Source organism: Medicago sativa, chromosome 4, assembly GCF_051527215.1.
Source record: "Medicago sativa cultivar Bolivia chromosome 4, Bolivia_mono, whole genome shotgun sequence".
In the NCBI taxonomy this organism is placed as follows: Eukaryota; Viridiplantae; Streptophyta; class Magnoliopsida; order Fabales; family Fabaceae; genus Medicago; species Medicago sativa.
The window spans coordinates 53,734,458-53,753,970 of NC_140752.1; the positions used below are offsets into that span (position 1 = coordinate 53,734,458).

General features: G+C 33.5%; 1 protein-coding gene across 11 annotated transcripts; it reads left to right on the forward strand.

The window, feature by feature from the left end:
• The first annotated feature begins 1,193 nt into the window (after positions 1 to 1,193).
• Positions 1,194 to 18,131, forward strand: LOC146929843 (outer envelope protein 61-like). 11 transcript variants are annotated; one of them, XM_085701562.1, is made up of 18 exons: positions 1,194 to 1,378; positions 2,256 to 2,486; positions 3,091 to 3,147; positions 3,274 to 3,402; positions 3,683 to 3,760; positions 3,855 to 4,000; positions 9,698 to 9,783; positions 10,390 to 10,482; positions 11,799 to 11,855; positions 11,979 to 12,107; positions 12,378 to 12,455; positions 12,551 to 12,621; positions 13,046 to 13,152; positions 13,263 to 13,461; positions 13,564 to 14,101; positions 14,807 to 14,947; positions 15,825 to 16,019; positions 17,630 to 18,131. In XM_085701562.1, exons 7-18 carry the CDS (start codon positions 9,781 to 9,783, stop codon positions 17,816 to 17,818), a joined length of 1,800 nt encoding a protein of 599 aa, XP_085557688.1. In that variant the 5' UTR covers positions 1,194 to 1,378; positions 2,256 to 2,486; positions 3,091 to 3,147; positions 3,274 to 3,402; positions 3,683 to 3,760; positions 3,855 to 4,000; positions 9,698 to 9,780; the 3' UTR covers positions 17,819 to 18,131. The 11 variants fall into 11 exon arrangements, with proteins under 11 accessions (XP_085557688.1, XP_085557689.1, XP_085557691.1 ...); XM_085701563.1 differs by having other exon boundaries at positions 3,855 to 3,925; XM_085701565.1 differs by lacking the exon at positions 9,698 to 9,783.
• Positions 18,132 to 19,513: the final 1,382 nt, after the last annotated feature.

Sequence of the window (19,513 nt, forward strand, 5' to 3'; positions counted from 1 at the left end):
TCTTTTCAACTTTGGTAGGCGCACCTCTAAATTTTGTTTCATATATTTTCATTCTCTTTGTACTTTCCCTATTTCTCAATCCATACAACCCATAACACCCAATCGGTGGCATTTAGGGTGGACCAGAGGAAGATTTTTCCACCATGGGAAAGTTATATTAAACCATTAGATTTATTTAAGAACACAGATTTACTATGGTCTGTCAATACCAGATCCCCTCAATCTCTCTCTACCTCCTCTCTCCACCTTCAAGAACAGAACCACCCAACCACCACCATGTTTAATTTTAGTCTTCAACCTTTGCCATTAAACAATCTTCCTTCACGTTATTTTAATTACATTTGTTATTGAAAGGGAAAAAAAAATAAAACATTTTCATTGAAATATTTTGGTTCATTGCCCTTCTGAAAAGAAAAAAACTGAAAAAATTCAACAAAAAGAAGAGTATAGAAACCATGTTTACGGTACATCCACAACAACTCTAAACTAAAACTCATCAAATCTAAACTTAATTTCAAAAAGAAAATTAATGAGTATAAAAAAACGTTGCTCTACAATTCCTCTTCTTTTTCCCCTTATTACCGCTACCCAATCTTCTTTCAAGTGCAGTAAGAAAAAAATATATATCTCCATGGTAAGAGAGAAGTTTTTTTGTTGATCAGATCTATTGTTTTTGTTTCAAATCTGAAATTGAAGAAAGATGGGTGGGAGAGAGGGTTGGATTTATTGTTTGATCAAACTAATTGAATTTTTTATTTATTATTTGTTTTAGCGTAGAAGATGAATAATGAACAGTGAAGGGAGGACGGGGAGTGTGGGAGTGAACAACGGGGAGGAAACAGTTGCGAGTTGAAGTTGACGGAGAGGTCGAGGAAGGAGGCGTCGGAAGGGATAACGGTGTCGGAGATGAAGATTTCGACGCCGGCGTCGGAGACGGCGGTGATGATGTGTTGGTGGAGGGTTAAACTATAAAATTCCAGATCCATAGGATGAAGAAATGTGAAAGAGAAAGAAAACAAAATAAAGTGTAGTTAGACCATAATAAGATCAATACATCTCTCTGATCTGATGGTAAAAATTCAACTTTCCCATGGTAGGAGAATCTTTCCCTGTCCCACCCTAAATGCCATAACAAGAATCTTCATTAACCTTTCCAACTTATAAAGTAGAAAGATAAAGAGAGAGAGAGAATCACAAACAACACAGTTTCTCTCTCATCGTTTTCGTTTTCGTTTTCGTTTTCGTTTTCAATCTCAATTTTCGATTTCGATCATAATTCAAAATGTTTAACGGTATGATGGATCCTGATTTGATCCGAATTGCTCAAGAACAGATGAGTCGTATGTCACCTGCTGATATGGCTCGGATCCAACAACAGGTTTGTAGTTTTTTTCCTTCGTGATTTGCATGTTATTTGTCGAATTATGTTTCATAATTGTTATTATGGCTCAATTTCATTGTTAATTCACCAATCATAGATTTTTTTGGTGACAATTCAATAGTTTTTATTGTTTTGGTTTGATCTTGTTATGTTGTTTTTTAATTGATTGAGGAGATTTAAATTTGAATGTTTAAGATAGATTTTCAATCGCAGATCGCGGAAAATAGTTGTTTGTTCAAATTCCGGTGCTATAGCTACAATTTGAAGATAGTTTGTACTAAATACAATAGTGTGATTTGTTCAAATTCTGTTATGTTATAACGCTATAATGTTGTTGGAGCTGTTATTTAACAAAATTGGAATCTTAGTATCTATGATTAGGACTTTTTGCCTCCGAAACTGATTCTAATTTGAAGCTTGGAATTGGAGTTTTTGATTCTAGAATTGATTTTTTTGCACTCAAATTTATTGTTTAACACACGTTTACATGAACATATTAAGAATCAATTAGTATTTTGATTATATATTTATTGTATTCATTATGTTATCTTATTGTGTACACATGGTATGATTATAAATAAGCACTCAGTGTGGTCTCATTGGGCACTTTACCTTCAACTGACTTTTAGCCAGAATCAGTTTTACAGAATCAATTAACTCAAAATCAATTTTGTCGCTGGATAACCTAACACACATTAATATGTGTGTTTTTTGGAGTTTTGAGTTTGAATGTTTAAGATATTATGCATTGTTTTTTTAAGCTGAGTCTTAGTATTTAGGATTGGGACTTTTTGCCTTTAGAAGTATATGTTCTTATTGATATAATGTGGAGACTTAATTGATGTAGTTTGCTGTTGTTGTTGTGGAAATATAGATGATGTCTAATCCAGAGTTGATGAGGATGGCTTCAGAAAGCATGAAGAATATGAATCCTCAAGATTTTAAAATGGCCGCTGAACAGTTAAAGCATACACGGCCTGAAGAGATGGCTGAGATTGGTCAGAAGATGGCTAATGCATCGCCCGAAGAAGTAGCAGCTATGCGTGCTCATGCTGATGCTCAGGTCAAATATCAATTGAGTGGGGCTGAGATGTTGAAGAACCAGGTCAGTAGTAATATATATATCAGTTGTCTTTGTAAAACATGAAACCCAAGCCATGGTCTTTTTTATTTTCTTTTTCATATTGATGTGTGTGACATGAGATGAATCCGAAGGATACAAGAAGTTCGGAGTAAGTTCCACAATTCTCGTAGTACACCCTTTTGTAATTTCAAAGTGTCGCTGAGAATTGGGAATCTATCACGTTCCGATTTTTCATGATGGAAGCATAGTATCTGACTATCTGCATGTTCCGATTTTTCATGATGGAAGCATAGTATCTGACTATCTGCATATATTCGTCCTTAATTTTTAAAACCCAACTTTTCAGCTGAAAATCCAAATTATGAAGCCTTGAGGAAAACCCTTTTCCTCAATTATTTCGGCTTCAAGAAGGATCCATAAATGGAATTACATTTGAATAAAGTAGCTTCCATAGAATGATAGAATGAATGGTCTGATCGGAAATATACATGGTGTCATTGCCAAAAGATATGAAGTGTTACTCTTTGTACTACTCTAATAACTGATTACAATTTTTTATTTTCTGTTAAACCAGTTGGTGTCTAGTCTAGTGGTTGTCTTGATGATTTGAAATTAAATTTTACAGGGAAATGTACTTCACAGTCAAGGGAAGTTCGTTGATGCTTTGCAGAAGTATAAGCTGGTAGGTGAACTTTACTTAACTGTTACCTTGGCACCTTTTTTTATCTTCTTGTTTATCTCTATTTTGGACTAAAGGAAATTATCAGTTTTAAAGTCTATCATGTTTTAATTTAATTTTACATTCCAGGCTAAGGAAAACATTAAAGAGATTCCATCTTTTCAAAGTAGAAAGCTTCTTTTGGCGCTATCACTAAACTTGATGTCCTGTTACTTGAAGACAAGGCAGTATGAAGAATGCATAAAAGAAGGTTCTGAGGTACACATAATTCCTTTCATTTTGTCATTGCAATGGGATGTTAATAGTAAATTTTAATTGCAACATGTAAGCAGTGATATTATTTTTGGAAAATTTATCAGCCAAGGAGACTAAAGAAATTTACATAATAATTGTATCATGTAAAAATAGGATTGCTACTCTACTCTGATACAATGCAAATATTATACATTTGATTTTAACCTGCTATGAATTTACTTTCTGTTCTGAAAATTGACTGTTTCATCCCAGCAATGCATTAATGCTCTTATAACTATCGTAGGTTTTAGTATATGATGCAAAGAACCTCAAGGCTCTTTATCGAAGAGGTCAAGCGTATAAGGAACTAGGCCAGCTACATGTAAGCTTCAAGTGACTCAAATAGCTCTTCGTATTAGAGTTGTCGGTGTATGTTTGTTCACATCAATATTTAATGGCATTCCTGGTTTGTGTAGGAAGCCGTTTCTGATTTGAGCAATGCAGTTGAAGTGTCTTCTGGCGATGATACAATTGCAGATCTTTTATGGTGTGATCTTGCTCCCTTTCACATACTCGCATCTCTCATAGGAACATACTCGCATCTCCCTTTCACACTCTTAAGGTTGGTCCACCATAGACATTTGAAGTTAAAGTTAACGGTTAGGGACCTTTTTGACTGACGGAACAAAACATGAGGGACCGAAGTGTTGATTTTATGAGTTATGGGACCAAAATGAAAAAGAACAAATTACTTAGTGGACCAAAAGTCCAATTAAACCAAAAAATAAGATTGGACTAAATTTTGAAATCTATAACAAAAGAAAAGAAAGGGATCATGTAAAGTTCATCCCAGGACTACTTTCCATTATCCAAAGACAAAGAGGTTCATCCAAGGACTACTTTCCATTATCCAAACACGAAGAGGAAAGCTACTTACTCATCATAGTGATGAGCTTGCTACTAAAGTAAAAGAAAACAAGAAATAAATAAAGAACTTTTATTGAAAATAACAAACATAAATTACAAGAGTGCTATACAAATTTTTATGGTGAAATGGTATAAAATCAAGGCAAACTAAACATATTTATAGTCTAAGCACTTATGACTTCGTGCATTCTCTAGTGATTAAAAGCTGTGAATTCTGGATACGAGACCGATAAGGATACGATACTGCACCGATATACCGATACGGAAAAATTTCAAAAATCAAGATACGATACGGCTGGGATACGTTAATAAAAAAATTATATAATTAAATGTACAATATAATTATAACCATTTTTTAATATGCAAATATATTAACAAACAAAAGAAACCAGTCATAGGTTTGTAGCACATCAACATAAATATAAATAATATTGATGATTAAGAGAGTGATGATTAGTCAATTACATACATAATATATCCAAAAAAGAGCACCATCAGTGCAATATTATATCAATTAGTGATATACTTTATCGATCCAAAAAAGAAGCATTATATCCAAAAAAGAACACGACAGTACTCAAGGGTTAAGTTATTTTAGTTAACATTAATTGGGAAATATTGAGGCATGTATCAGTGCATGATAATTATCGGATACTCTCCTGAAACTTATCGAGAAGTATCGGATAATTATTTTTAAAAAAATAAAATTTAATCTTCAGATATTCTCCTGATACGTATCGGGCAGGTATCGGTGCAGGATACGCATGAGATACGACACGTCATCCATTTTGAAGTATCAGGACTTCACATATTAAGTTAGGCATTTACACAAACACACTCAAGTGAACAAACTATAACAATTCGATCTTTTGTTTTTCTTGATTGATTGGTGATGGTTTTGAGACTTATGGCCCCGCATCTGATGTGTTGCAACTTGATTTCCAGCTATTTTTACGATGAATAAGGTCTTCACTACGATACAACTTTGCTTGGTTAAGAAGACTTAACATTTGCAATTATTCCAAAAGATAATGCTTATTCCATTGCAATTATTGAAAAGGTTGAAAAATGACACAAAAGTTACGATATTTGCAATTATTGAAAAGGTTTAATGTTTGTAAAAATGCTTATTCCAAAAGATAAAATGTAGATAAAATGCTTATTCCTAAAGATAATGCTTATGGAAAAGGTGGAATTATTAAAAATGCTTATTCCAAAAGATAATGCTTATTGAAAATGCTTATTGTAAAATGCTTATTGAAAAGGTGGAATAAGCATTTTTAATAACTGCAATGGAACAATGACTTCAACATTACGATATTTGCAATTATTGAAAAGGTTGTCATAAAAGTTGTCACATATATGGATGTTTAAATAACACAACTCAAAAGATAATGACTAAAACAAACATCAGATAAAAAACTAAAACAAAAAATAAAAGATTAAAACAAATATCAGATAAAAGATAAATTGGAAAAAAAATTGTTGGAGTATATTTTACTCCCTTAGCTTCAAAATGAATGTCACTTTAGCCAAAAAAAATTGTTTCAAAAGGAATGTCACTTTACATTTTCAATACAACTTCTTCCAACTTTACCCTCAACATATACTCAAATTTTTCTCTCACACAATTTTCAATACAACTTTAAGTTTGTCTTTTTCTTATAAAGTAAGGGCAGTTTAATAAAAGTGTTATGCCTAATGATTATTTCATTCCATTTCTTAATCTATATGCAATCGACTAAATCAACATTGATTTTAAAACGGAGGGAATAGTTATATAGTTGGAGTGTAGGGTCTAGGGAGTAATTTTAAAAGAAAGAACCAACCGCATATCCATCTCTACTTTCTCAATTTATTTTGACTGTTACCTTTTCCACCCTGCTACCTTCTCGCGCGCCCTGCAAAAATTCGAAAAATACCCCTGATCCGGATTACGTAATTCGGAACAGATTGTTAGCGTTTCCGGAAATCATAATCCGGACAAATACGATATGAATATTTTGTGCCTCTCTTTGATGTCAACGGTCTCTGTTGACCGTTATACGACCTCGCATAATCTGCAATGCAATTGCAGGGGTCGTATGAGCAGTCAACAATGACCATGACACTACAAACACTCCTAAAAGCTACCTAAAAAACTTAAGAAAATTGAAGAAAATGTAAGAAAGGAGGTGAAAAAGAATGAAGGAAAATGTTGAAGATCCAAGCCTTTTTATAGCCTAATATAAGTCATAGGTCTTAATTACATTCCAATAAAACGTGTTCCACATTCAAAACCGTAAAAAAAGCATTCGAACTCCACTAACTGGCCTAACTTTTGGTGAAACGTCACCAGCCAACCAAAATGTTACTGAGGGTTTCCGGATTTTACAATCTAGAATGCATGCAGTTGTTCTGGATTATAAAGTCCGAACTGCACCAGACCCTTTATTTGGATCGTTTTCGTTGCGAATGCCTTGGAAAAAAAATAAATCAAAGATACATAACATAAAGAAAAGCAACATAAGACAAATAAACAGTTAAAAAAACCATAATAACATAAATAATGAATCTTTTGGGAAGGTGTTCGAAGAGGAGCTTTTGAACTCAATCCTGCTGGCCTGTCAACTGACATGCTACAATCAGCAGGCCGACATTATCGAGTTCATAAGAACCTCTTCTTTGGAGTTAGATCTGCAACACAATGAAGAAAGACAAGGTGTTTTCAAGAGGATTTCTTTGAGTTAGATCCTGCTGGCTTGCCAAATGACATATTCATCTGGCAGGCAGCAAGATCTAACTCATAGAAACCTCTTGATATTTTTGAGTTATCTATCTATCAAGGAGGCATCAAGGACTATCTATATATTTTTGACAGCATGCTGAGGATCTTCATCATGCCGTCAAATAGAGAGCTAACTCATCCATTCGCGACAGCATGAGAAAGATCCTCAGCTTAATGACAAAAATTTGCATGGTTTTCTTTGGTGTGTTTGTGTGTTTTGATGGTATTGAAGGTGAAAACTGGATATGATGTATTTATAGAGGTCCTTGGATGTTGTGGACCACATAAACTCTTGGCGCAATGTGGTCCATAGAAAAGAATCTTATGCTGAGGCATTCCGGATTTCGTTTTCCGGAATACACTTCCCTATGTTATTCAGGATTTCGTAATCCGAAAAGCATATCTTTGGTTATTTTATCGATTAAATGAACATCTTTGACGTAAATTAAAACATAATGAAAGTTAAAATAATATATATATATATATATATATATATATATATATATATATATATATATTATTAAAAACTTTGTCAAAAAAAAAATATATTATTAAAAACATAATTTAACAACACATAACTAACACGCAATTAAATAAAACATAACACATTATCACGAATAATCTAAACTGACTTCTTCCTCCTCTGGTCCCTCCAGCAGAGCCCTGATCTCTTCGTAGTTCCTGGGCCGGTGCAAACTTTTCAGAATTTGTTCAGCAGATTTAACCAACGAAGCGTCCAACTCGATCGGTCCTCTAGTGGTGTGCTGACCAAAGACAGCGAACATGGTTCTCAAGTCGCCGTCGTTTGTGAGTTTCATCTGGCTGAAGAGAAGAGATCCGGCTAAGTCGGACAATGGACATCGATATTCAACACAGACCACCCTCCTCGTGTCTCTGTGGTTGAGTTGACGGTTGATTTGATCCGGCTCATCCTTCAACCCGGAGAGGGTGACATCATCGCGAATCCTAAACAGATGGGGTGGTGTTCCACCGTTGTAGTAGCCTGCCGCTAGCTTGGTGTTCGGATCAAAGCCAGGGAATTCCATGATTTTTTTATGGTGTAGTTTACTTGTAATGAAAACAGGGATCCCTATTTATAGAGTTATTTGGGCGCTGTAGACCACAAAAATTGTCGGTGCAATGTGGGTCACATAGAAGAATCCAATGCTGAAGCAATCCGGATTTTAAAATCCGAACCAACCCTCACCATACACAAAGTCCCAAGTTTCCCTTTGGTACACCCCATTATCGTATTTTTCCGAAATACATATCCGGATTATATATTCCGGACTGCACCATAAGTTTTAGCCGGTGGTCTGCACCAGAAAGAAAACGTTTTATAAACGTTTTGGGCGATGGTCAGCTTTATAACACGTGTTTTTCCTCGTTTTTTTACTATCATCAATGGTTTTTCAACCCTCCCTTCCTATAAATACCATCCATCTAAAACGCACCTCTAAATTTGGTTCATATACTCATCATTCTCTTGTACTTTCCCTATTTCTCAAACAACCCAAAACTACACACTTTCTCTCTTATCGTTTTCGTTTTCAATCTCCAATTTTCGATTTCGATCATAATTCAAAATGTTTAACGGTATGATGGATCCTGATTTGATCCGAATGGCTCAAGAACAGATGAGTCGTATGTCACCTGCTGATATGGCCAGGATCCAACAACAGGTTTTTACTTTTTTTTTGGTGATTTGCATGTTTATTTGTAGAATTATGTTTCATAATTGTTGTTATGATGTTATAAGAAATTCAATTTCATTGTTAATTCAGCAATCTTACCTTTTTTTTTTTTAATAATTCAATACTCCCTCGGTTCCTTTTTAAGTGTTTTCTTAGGGTGAATTTTTCGCTCCTATTTAACTGTCTTTTTGGTATTTTAAGGACACAATTTGTCAATTATACCCTTTGTCAATTACTTTTTTTCTCAATAAAACTAATTAATACTATCTATTTGGAAAACTAGAGTTTGTTTTTTTTTTTTTTTTTTTTAAATCAGAGTTTGTTTGCTTTTTTAAAAACAAAGTTTGTTTTTTTTATCTTCAAATTTAAACAAAATTTTGTTGCAAACAATGGTTCCAAGAAGAGTTAAACTTCTATAAATAGGATGAGTATCAATTGTTAAAAATTTCAAGTGTGACTCTAGCATTGGTTGAAGTCATAGTTTAAGCCTTAACTTTAATTAAAGAAGTTGGAAGAAAGTTAATTTTTTCTTAACTTTTGATTAATGTGAAGTTGGAATAATTTTTATATTGACTTAAAATATTTAAAAAATTGACAATTGTTTGTTAAGAGAGAAAGCGCGCAAAAAAAAGGAATTTGTTGGAATAAATGACAATTGTTTGTTACGAGAGGAAGATAACATATTAAATTTATTGAAAAGATAAAGTGTGTGCAAAAAAATAGAAATTTATTGGTGGATTAAAATGAGGGTATAATAGGAAGAAAATGTGCAAAAATACACATCGCTATTTTTGTGTTAATTTTCTAAAAAGACACTTAAAAAGGAACGGAGGGAGTAGTATTTATTGTTTTGGTTTGATCTTGTTATGTTGTTTTTAAATTGATTGTGGAGATTTAAATTTGAATGTTTACGATAGATTTTCAATCGCAGATCGCGGAAAATAGTTGTTTGTTCAAATTCCGCTGCACAACGGTGCTATAGCCGCCATTTGAAGATAGTTTGTACTAAATACAATGGTGATTTGTTCAAATTCTGCTATGTTACATCGCTATAATGCTGTTGGAGCTGTTATTTAACAAAATTGGAATCTTAGTATCTATGATTAGGAGCTTGGAATTGGATCAGCTTTTGATTTTAGAATTGATTTTTTGCACTCAAATTTATTGTTTAACACACTTTTTACATGAACATATTAAGAATCCATTAGTATTTTGATTGTTTATTTATTGTATTCATTATGTTATCTACTTATCTTATTGTGTACACATGGTATGATTATAAATAAGCACTCAGTGTGGTCTCATTAGGCACACAACCAATTAAACAGATCTACAAATTCTACATTATCCAAACATAAATCACTTTACCTCAAATTGACTTATAGCCAAAATCAGTTTTACATAATCAGTTAACTCAAAATCAACTTTTGTCGCTGCATAACCAAACACACATTAATATGTGTGTTTTTTGGAGTTTTGAATTTGAATGTTTAAGATATTATGCATTGTTTTTTGAAGCTGAGTAAGTATTTAGGATTAGGACTTTTTGCCTTTAGAAGTATATGTTCTTATTGATATAATGTGGAGACTTGATTGTTGCATTTTGTTGTTGTGGAAATATAGATGATGTCTGATCCAGAGTTGATGAGGATGGCTTCAGAAAGCAGTGCTGAAGTAGCAGCTATGTGTGCTTATGCTGAGATGTTGAAGAACCAGGTCAGTAGTAATATATATCAGGTGTCTTTGTAAAACATGAAACACAAGCCATGGTCTTTTTTATTTTCTTTTTCATATTGATGTGTGTGACATGAGATGAATCTGAATGATACAAGAAGTTTGGAGTAAGTTCCACAATTCTCGTAGTACACCCTTTTGTAATTTCAAAGTGTCGCTGAGAATTGGGTATCTATAACGTTCCGATTTTTCATGATGGAAGCATAGTATCTGACTATCTGCATATATTCGTCCTTAATTTTTAAAACCCAAATTAACCAAATTATGAAGCCTTGAGGAAAACTCTTTTCCTCAATTATTTCGGCTTCAAGAAGGATCCATAAATGGAATTACATTTGAATAAAGTAGCTTCCATAGAATGATAGAATGAATGGTCTGATCGGAAATATGCATGGTGTCATTGCCAAAAGATATGAAGTGTTACTCTTTGGGTGCGTTTGATTTGTAAAAAAATGAAGCACTGGACAGGACAAAAATATTTGTCCATCGTTTGATTTAGAAAAGCAATAAAGGACAGCACAAAATAGGAAGTGATGCACTGGACAACTTCCTCTTTTCTTGTACGGCGCTAAAGCAGTGGACAAAGTTTTGTCCCGTGTTTACTGAAATGAAAAATACTATTTTATCCCTTCATTACTTCTATTTCTTTTAATAAACTCTCGTCTTCAGGAAATTCTTTCAATTATCCATTGGCTTTTGCAGTTTTATATTTTTCGTTCCTTCCCTACTTTGTGTGTGTCACTTTTCCTTCCTTGGTTTCATGATGCTTATGATGTCACGTTTTTTCTTTGTTAAAAATTATATAATATGATGTAGTTGATAATATATATAAACGTGTTAATCAAATTTAAATTGTTCTAATAATTGTTAAGTGTGTTGGTAATATTGGAAAAATAAATTAATTGTTAAGTGTGTTGGTAATATTGGAAAAATAAATAAAATAATTAAAAGTTTTAAAATTTCGTTTGTCTTTGCACAGTGAAAAATCAAACATTGCACGTCATAAAGGGTATTATCGTAAAATTTGCAATATTTTGTCTTGTACATTAACATATCAAACAAGGTTCAAGACAAAACTATTTGTCCTGTGTATCGACCATCAAACATGATGCAAGACAAAAAGTTGTCCTGTAACTCAGTCACTTGTTCAGTACTGTTCTGTCCAGTATCCAATCTTTTACAAATCAAACACACCCTTTGTACTACTCTAATAACTGATTACAATTTTTTATTTTCTGTTAAACCAGTTAGTGTCTAGTCTAGTGGTTGTCTTGATGATTTAAAATTAAATTTTACAGGGAAATGTACTTCACAGTCAAGGGAAGTTCGTTAATGCTTTGCAGAAGTATAAGCTGGTAGGTGAACTTTACTTAACTGTTACCTTGGCACCTTTTTTTTCTTGTTTATCTCTATTTTGAGACTAAAGGAAATTATCAGTTTTAAAGTCGATCATGTGTTGATTTAATTTTACATTCCAGGCTAAGGAAAACATTAAAGAGATCCCATCTTTTCAAAGTAGAAAGCTTCTTTTGGCGCTGTCACTAAACTTGATGTCCTGTTACTTGAAGACAAGGCAGTATGAAGAATGCATAAAAGAAGGTTCTGAGGTACACATAATTCCTTTCATTTTGTCATTGCAATGGGATGTTAATTGCCATCTCCAACATGTAAGCAATGATATTATTTTGGGAAAATTTATCAGCCAAGGAGACTAAAGAAATTTACATAATAATTGTATTATGTAAAAATAGGATTGCTACTCTACTCTGATACAATGCGAATATTATATTTGATTTTAACCTGCTATGAATATACTCTGTTCTGAAAATTGACTGTTTCATCTCAGCAATGCATTAATGCACTTCTAACTATGGTAGGTTTTAGTATATGATGCAAAGAACCCCAAGGCTCTTTATCGAAGAGGTCAAGCGTATAAGGAACTAGGCCAGCTACATGTAAGCTTCAAGTTACTCAAATAGCTCTTCGTATTAGAGTTGTCAAGTGTATGTTTGTTCACATCAATATTTAATGGCATTCCTGGTTTGTGTAGGAAGCCGTTTCTGATTTGAGCAATGCAGCTGAAGTTTCTTCTGGCAATAAGACAATTGCAGATCTTTTACGGTGTGATCTTGCTCCCTTTCACATACCTGCATACATAATTATTCGTTCATCTACATATGACATATATGATACATCTATATTTATGACTGTTGTGATTGACAATTCTCTAATTATGGGTGGCTTTCATCAAATTCTACAATCAATTCATCGTTCAATCAATCAATGTAAACAATGGATTGGATGCTGAATGAAGTATATCTGTAACGCGTTCACAGTTTTGTCTTTTCGATTGATTAATGGTTGTCCTCTAATAAAGGAGTTGATACGGTTGAAGTAAACTGGTGTTCTTCCTCCATTCCTCTTCTGTAATTAATTAGAGAATATAATTATTTTCTTTTTAGGATAACTTCTTTTTTTAAAAAAGGGGGGAACTCGGTCTTTAGAGTTTGGACTCCTGTTTGATGTCATCAGCTGTTTGTTTCAGGGATACCAAGGAACAGTTGATAAAGGAAGGTGCCAATTCAAAAAAAAATAAAAAAAAAAATAAAAAAAAGAAGTTGATAAAGGAAGGTGGTGATTGTGCACCCAGAAGTATGTGTTCCCCTCCTCTTTTCCTTTTGAACCCTTCATTTACTCCTAGCCTCATGGCTCTAAGTTTTTAATGGATGTCAGATTTAACCTTTTTTGAATCATGCATGTAGAATTAGTAAATGAAGAAATAACTGAAGAAGACGAGAATGTGCCTTCTGGAAACAACAGAAGCTCTTCTTCTGAACAGAAAGTTGATCAACCAAAAAAGTTCCGTGACTCTTCTAAGAGTAAAAGTATAGCTAACAACGGGAATCCAAAATCAACTTCAGAGAGTTTAGATACACTGAAAAAAGAACTAGAAGCCATCAGGTAGTTGGAAGTTTCGTAAATGTGCAAAGCACATTTTGTTTTAATGTTTTGATAATAATCATTAGTCTAGAAAATTGATCGCCATCTCTTTTTATTATACAGATCATTCCAAAACTTCATATCAAATGTCGATCCTGCCACTCTGGCTTCTTTAAATAATGGACAAGATGTGTCTCCAGATATGATTAAAGCATCCTCGGAAATGATTGAGGAACTTCAGAAAGTGCTTGACATGGCATCTTCATTAGAAGGGGTCAACCCATTTTTTGGAGGAGGTTCCTCTAATTCTCCTTTCAACCCAGAATCTAGTCCTCCCAACGTGACACCCGATATGTTTAAAACTGCAAGTGATATGATGAGTAAAATGCCACCAGATGAGCTTAAGGAGACGTTTGAAATGGCATCCTTACTGAAAGGGAAAGAATCTAATCCATCATCAGCAGCTGTGGACAAGAATGAAAGAAATGTTTCACAGTCAAACTTCCCATCTTCAAGCACCACTCGTGCTTTTGGAGAACCAAGTCCTTCTAACAATGCGTTTTCAAATATTAGAAATGCTTCAGAGCCAAACTTCCCATCCTCAAGTATTGATTTACAAGAACAGATGAGAAACCAGATGGTAGATCCATCTATGCGGCAGGTATGTTCATAAAGCGCATTAAATTATCAGCATCCTTCCTCTACATGCCTGGCTAGAATAAATGCAACCAAATTTCATCTTTCACCTCTCATATGTTACTAGTTAGTACTCCCTCTAGTCTCGTATACCAGTGATAAAATATTTAAAATTGGTGTCTTAAATATAAGCAAAATTCAACCATCAATTCTGTTTAATCATTTAATGCTGTTATTCCAAAATTTCTCTTGAATTAAATTTTAATTCATCTTTCCAATTATATTTGTATATTATATTCCAAAAAATGCAAGGAATGCCAAAAGTTGCAGTTTTATTTAACATGAGAAGGCGAACAAACTTGTGTTTTTATTGGTTTTGCAATAAATTTCATTTTTTACATATATGGTCAAAATAAGATATATGATTATCTTTTCATCACTTAGATGCAGTTAACCAACTTTTCTTAAGAGGTGTGCATCATTTTTTTAATTAAATATTTGACCCGAGGGAGTAATTGGTAATTTCTTATTAAGTATAACCTTTAATTATTTGCTTTGGTTTTTAGTCGTTACATTCCATGTCTGAGATTTACTTTCATCCTGGTCAATGCTGTGCACTTGTGTTTTTCTTTCCGAAGTACTATACATAATTTATATCTTGCACACAGTCTGATGTGTATTATTATGTTTGTTTCCTTATTTTAATTTCTAAGTTTATGTTGTTTTGCAGATGTTCACATCAATGGTTAAAAATATGAGCCCAGAAGTGATGGCAAACATGGGAGAGCAATTTGGTTTCAAGCTTTCACCAGAAGCAGCAGCAAAAGCTCTGCAGGCGATGTCATTCTTACTGGAGAACTTGGATAAAATGGTATCTTCTTTTCCAAAGTCTAAAGTTATAGTATAAATTTGCATTCATCAATAAAATTATGCACCTAAGATTAACAAGATGGTAAGATGAAGGTGTGGCCATACTAGGAAATGTAACCAAATGTGAGAGAGTATATGAGCTTGTAAAACATTTGAATACAAGTACAAGATAATTCTGCGGCTAACTTTATACACTTTTCTGTTATTGGTTGATATTACTTACGGGCAAGGTTTTACAACTCGAGAGTTTACCTCAACTCGTTTTACTTAGGTAAACTCGACTCGTAAACTCTACTCGAGAACTCGTATGAGTTTACCTAAACTTAAAATTATATAAAATTTATTATATGCATGACAGATATAAGTTAATATAATATTGTAAATAGGTCAATAGTGTAAAATATGACTTAATTACAAAAGCGGATTATACCAAACTACCATAATAAAATGTTATGCTCAACTTAGCATCAAAATACAAAAATTAACGCACAAAATCATAAGTTTCATAAGTCTCTAAGTTTAAGCCATCCATATTTCATTTTTTACATATATGGTCAAAATAAGATATATGATTATCTTTTCATCACTTAGATGCAGTTAACCAACTTTTCTTAAGAGGTGTGCATCATTTTTTTAATTAAATATTTGACCCGAGGGAGTAATTGGTAATTTCTTATTAAGTATAACCTTTAATTATTTGCTTTGGTTTTTAGTCGTTACATTTCATGTCTGAGATTTACTTTCATCCTGGTCAATGCTGTGCACTTGTGTTTTTCTTTCCGGAAGTACTATACATAATTTATATCTTGCACACAGTCTGATGTGTATTATTATGTTTGTTTCCTTATTTTAATTTCTAAGTTTATGTTGTTTTGCAGATGTTCACATCAATGGTTAAAAATATGAGCCCAGAAGTGATGGCAAACATGGGAGAGCAATTTGGTTTCAAGCTTTCACCAGAAGCAGCAGCAAAAGCTCTGCAGGCGATGTCATTCTTACTGGAGAACTTGGATAAAATGGTATCTTCTTTTCCAAAGGCGATGTCATTCTTACTGGAGAACTTGGATAAAATGGTATCTTCTTTTCCAAAGTCTAAAGTTATAGTATAAATTTGCATTCATCAGTAAAATTATGCACCTAAGATTAACAAGATGGTAAGATGAAGGTGTGGCCATACTAGGAAATGTAACCAAATGTGAGAGAGTATATGAGCTTGTAAAACATTTGATTACAAGTACAAGATAATTCTGCGGCTAACTTTATACACTTTTCTGTTATTGGTTGATATTACTTACGGGCAAGGTTTTACAACTCAAGAGTTTACCTCAACTCGTTTTACTTAGGTAAACTCGACTCGTAAACTCTACTCAAGAACTCGTATGAGTTTACCTAAACTTAAAATTATATAAAATTTATTATATGCATGACAGATATAAGTTAATATAATATTGTAAATAGGTCAATAGTGTAAAATATGACTTAATTACAAAAGCGGATTATACCAAACTACCATAATAAAATGTTATGCTCGACTTAGCATCAAAATACAAAAATTAACGCACAAAATCATAAGTTTCATAAGTCTCTAAGTTTAAGCTATCCATAAAATCATCCAAAAAAGCAAGTTTCACAGGTTTCTAAAGTTGTTAATAAAACTATCTAAAAAATAAACTAGTTAATTTTTTCAAAAGGTCAACAAACACCACCACCGCAACCCTAACCGGCATCGAAATCTGAATTTCCACCGTCTGAATCGCAACCCTAACTGGTATGTGCTCCCATGTTTATGGTTTGAGAACTAAGAGAAGAAAGAAAAAGAAACGTTTCATTTCAGGAACGTGTTACTGTATAGGTAAGTATTCGGTAAACGTTTCAGTCTTTTGGCTTGTAGAAAAGGAAATGTGTTTTCAAAAAAATGGGCTCAAAAAAGGGACCTTTTTTTTATATAAACTCTGTAAACGAGTTTATCGAGTGTTAACTCAGTCAAACTTGTCAAACCTTTCTGATTTTACCAGAAATCGAGTTTACCTCCAACTTAACACGATTTTGGTACCAAAAAACGTAAGCTCGGTAAACTCGGAGTGTTAACATTCGATTTGCGGAACATTGCTTACGGGTTTGAGCCTGTGCAGAATAACACACATGTTGGGTTTCTGCTAGCAGTCCCAGTGTTTCCAATGGGTGGGACGGCACACATGGCACAAAAATCTGTCATAGCGCCGCATGGTTTAGATATGCAACACGGGTCCTAGCATGTCATATGTGTCATGCCTAGTAGATCCATTGGGTGCCTCCCGTAGGATACATAATAAAGGATAATTAGAGCAGTTAAGATTGGTTAGAGATATATCACGTACATGGATATAGAGGAACTCTTCACATATGTAAACACCTGGTTGGTAGAGCAGTGACTCTATTGATCAAGGGAGAACCATCAGAGGAGGAATCTCTCTCTATTCAGATATGTAAACACTTGGTAAATAGAGTAATGACTATGTTGTTGAAAGGGAAACTATCATAGGAGGGATCTCTCTCATTTTTTCAATTCAATTTCTTTGGTTCCTAACACATAGCTATCACTTTTTAGAATAAAATAACATTGGTGTTTTGTTCCTTGAAATTATTTAGTTTCAGCTGTTTTGTTATATTAGAACTGAGATGAACCTTTTCATTGTCTTCATAGATGCTTTGGGCGGACAGGCTTCAAAGAGGAGCTGAATGTGTTCAAAGAGGAGCTGAATGTGTTCAAAGAGGAGTTGAATGTGTTAAAAGAACAAAGAACTGGTTGCTAGGAAGATCAGGCCTTGTCTTTGCAATATGCATGCTCATTTTGGCTTTCATTCTTCACCGGTCAGGTTTCATTGGTAGCTAGAATAAGTGTTGCACATTATATGAGATTCCTTAATGGTTCAAACTTCGGCATGGCCTTGTGAGGCGAAATGATTGAATTTTTCATGTCTGCCAAAGTAACCAAGGAGAAAAGAGGATGAAACATAGTAACATACCTTTGATTATTTGGAAAGCAATGCCATAATGTTGTCTCAACAGTTTTTACAAATTGAGGATGTGATTGACACTTTTTTTCCCTATCTGTAATATATTAGCCTTTGAATTATTTAATGTTTATCATGTAGAACTGGGATGAATCCAACCATTCAGTAAATTTAGTCATTACCATAACCTAATTTTAATGCTTGCAATTGTAGTTGTAACATTCACTCAGGTAGCCAAGGTTTGGGGTGGAATCATTTTCTTCTGCTACTGCTGCACGGAAACACGTTATCTATCAAATTTACACTTCACTTGTCTATTTTCCTTACACCTGGGAAGCTCTGCTAATTTATTGAAGAACCTAATTCTAAATTGATGTAAAGGTCAATGTCATATGGTTGACATCTCATCACATTATCCATACCATAATTTAAGGGAATATCTAAAGGTCGGGTATTTTTCTTTAGAAATTTGTCCTTAATAATACAAATATTTTCAAATTTGAAGTTAAACCTTTACCTGTTTTTTCTTTAAATAAACCTTTATCTATATCTATGTTATATAAAGGAGGAGCAGACTGGATTCTCTCCTTCCAGTCACTCCTTCTCCCTCATTCCAAAATACGAGTCTATAACGCTCTTGATCTTTTCTTATCTGAGTTCTAAAAATATGGTAATTAAAACAAGGTGATGGTAGATGCTGAAAATAAAAACTTTGTTTGGGAAAGATTAAAACTGGATCTGAAACTTTGTTTTCTTTTCCAGGGTTGAAGTGAAGCTGCAATTCCAAGCTTCTGCGTTTTTAGAATCAATTCTGCAGAAGCCCCAAATTCTTTTCCAGTTTTACCCCTGTTTTTCTGATGCGATTTCGCTGCTTGGTTCTGCTACAGTGCCGTTTCTAGAGGTCAGGGAAGGAAGATCAATGGGCTTCTCATTACAAAGAATCCAAATAAGGCCCATTCTATTTTTTATTTTTTTTTATAAACCCATTTGAATATCTTACAAACGTTTGTTTTCTTTTGACACACTTGTATTATATTAAAAGTAATACAATTTACAAAACAAATTAAAAAAAAAACTCTTATAAACTAATATATATTTAAAATGAATTCATGTATCAATAAAAATGAATTTATGATCTTAGATAAGTTAAAATAATTATCTAAAATGAAAATGATATTTAGTTTTAAATACAATTAAAAGGATAATTCAGTCATTTTACATTCAAAATCAATTTTGATTCAAACTATCCAAACATCAACTCAAATCACTTTTAAACAAGTGTATCCAAACATAATCAATTCACCACAAACTCAATTTTAACCAAAATCAATTCTCTCAAACTCAATTCTATCAAAATCAATTCTCGCCACCGCCATACCAAACACACACATAGTAGAGGCTGGTTGTGTCTCCATTCAAGAAAAGTAGAGAGACACACACTAACTTGTGTCGGAGGCGACAAAGTGAATGTGGAGCGCTCAAGATTATAGCCTCTTTTTTGAGCATGTAGAGGCGATGGGGTAGAAAATGGAACAAGGGACTCCAGGTTTCTCCAGCCATCTTTAGAGGGCAGA

Bases quoted from the DNA above. Each gene is read 5' to 3' on its own strand.
- LOC146929843 (XM_085701557.1), top strand. From the start codon at position 1,283: ATGTTTAACGGTATGATGGATCCTGATTTGATCCGAATTGCTCAAGAA. The intron at 13,153-13,262 runs GTATGTGTTCCC...TCATGCATGTAG, and splicing joins TGGTGATTGTGCACCCAGAA to AATTAGTAAATGAAGAAATA. The intron at 16,020-17,629 runs GTATCTTCTTTT...TTGTCTTCATAG, and splicing joins TGGAGAACTTGGATAAAATG to ATGCTTTGGGCGGACAGGCT.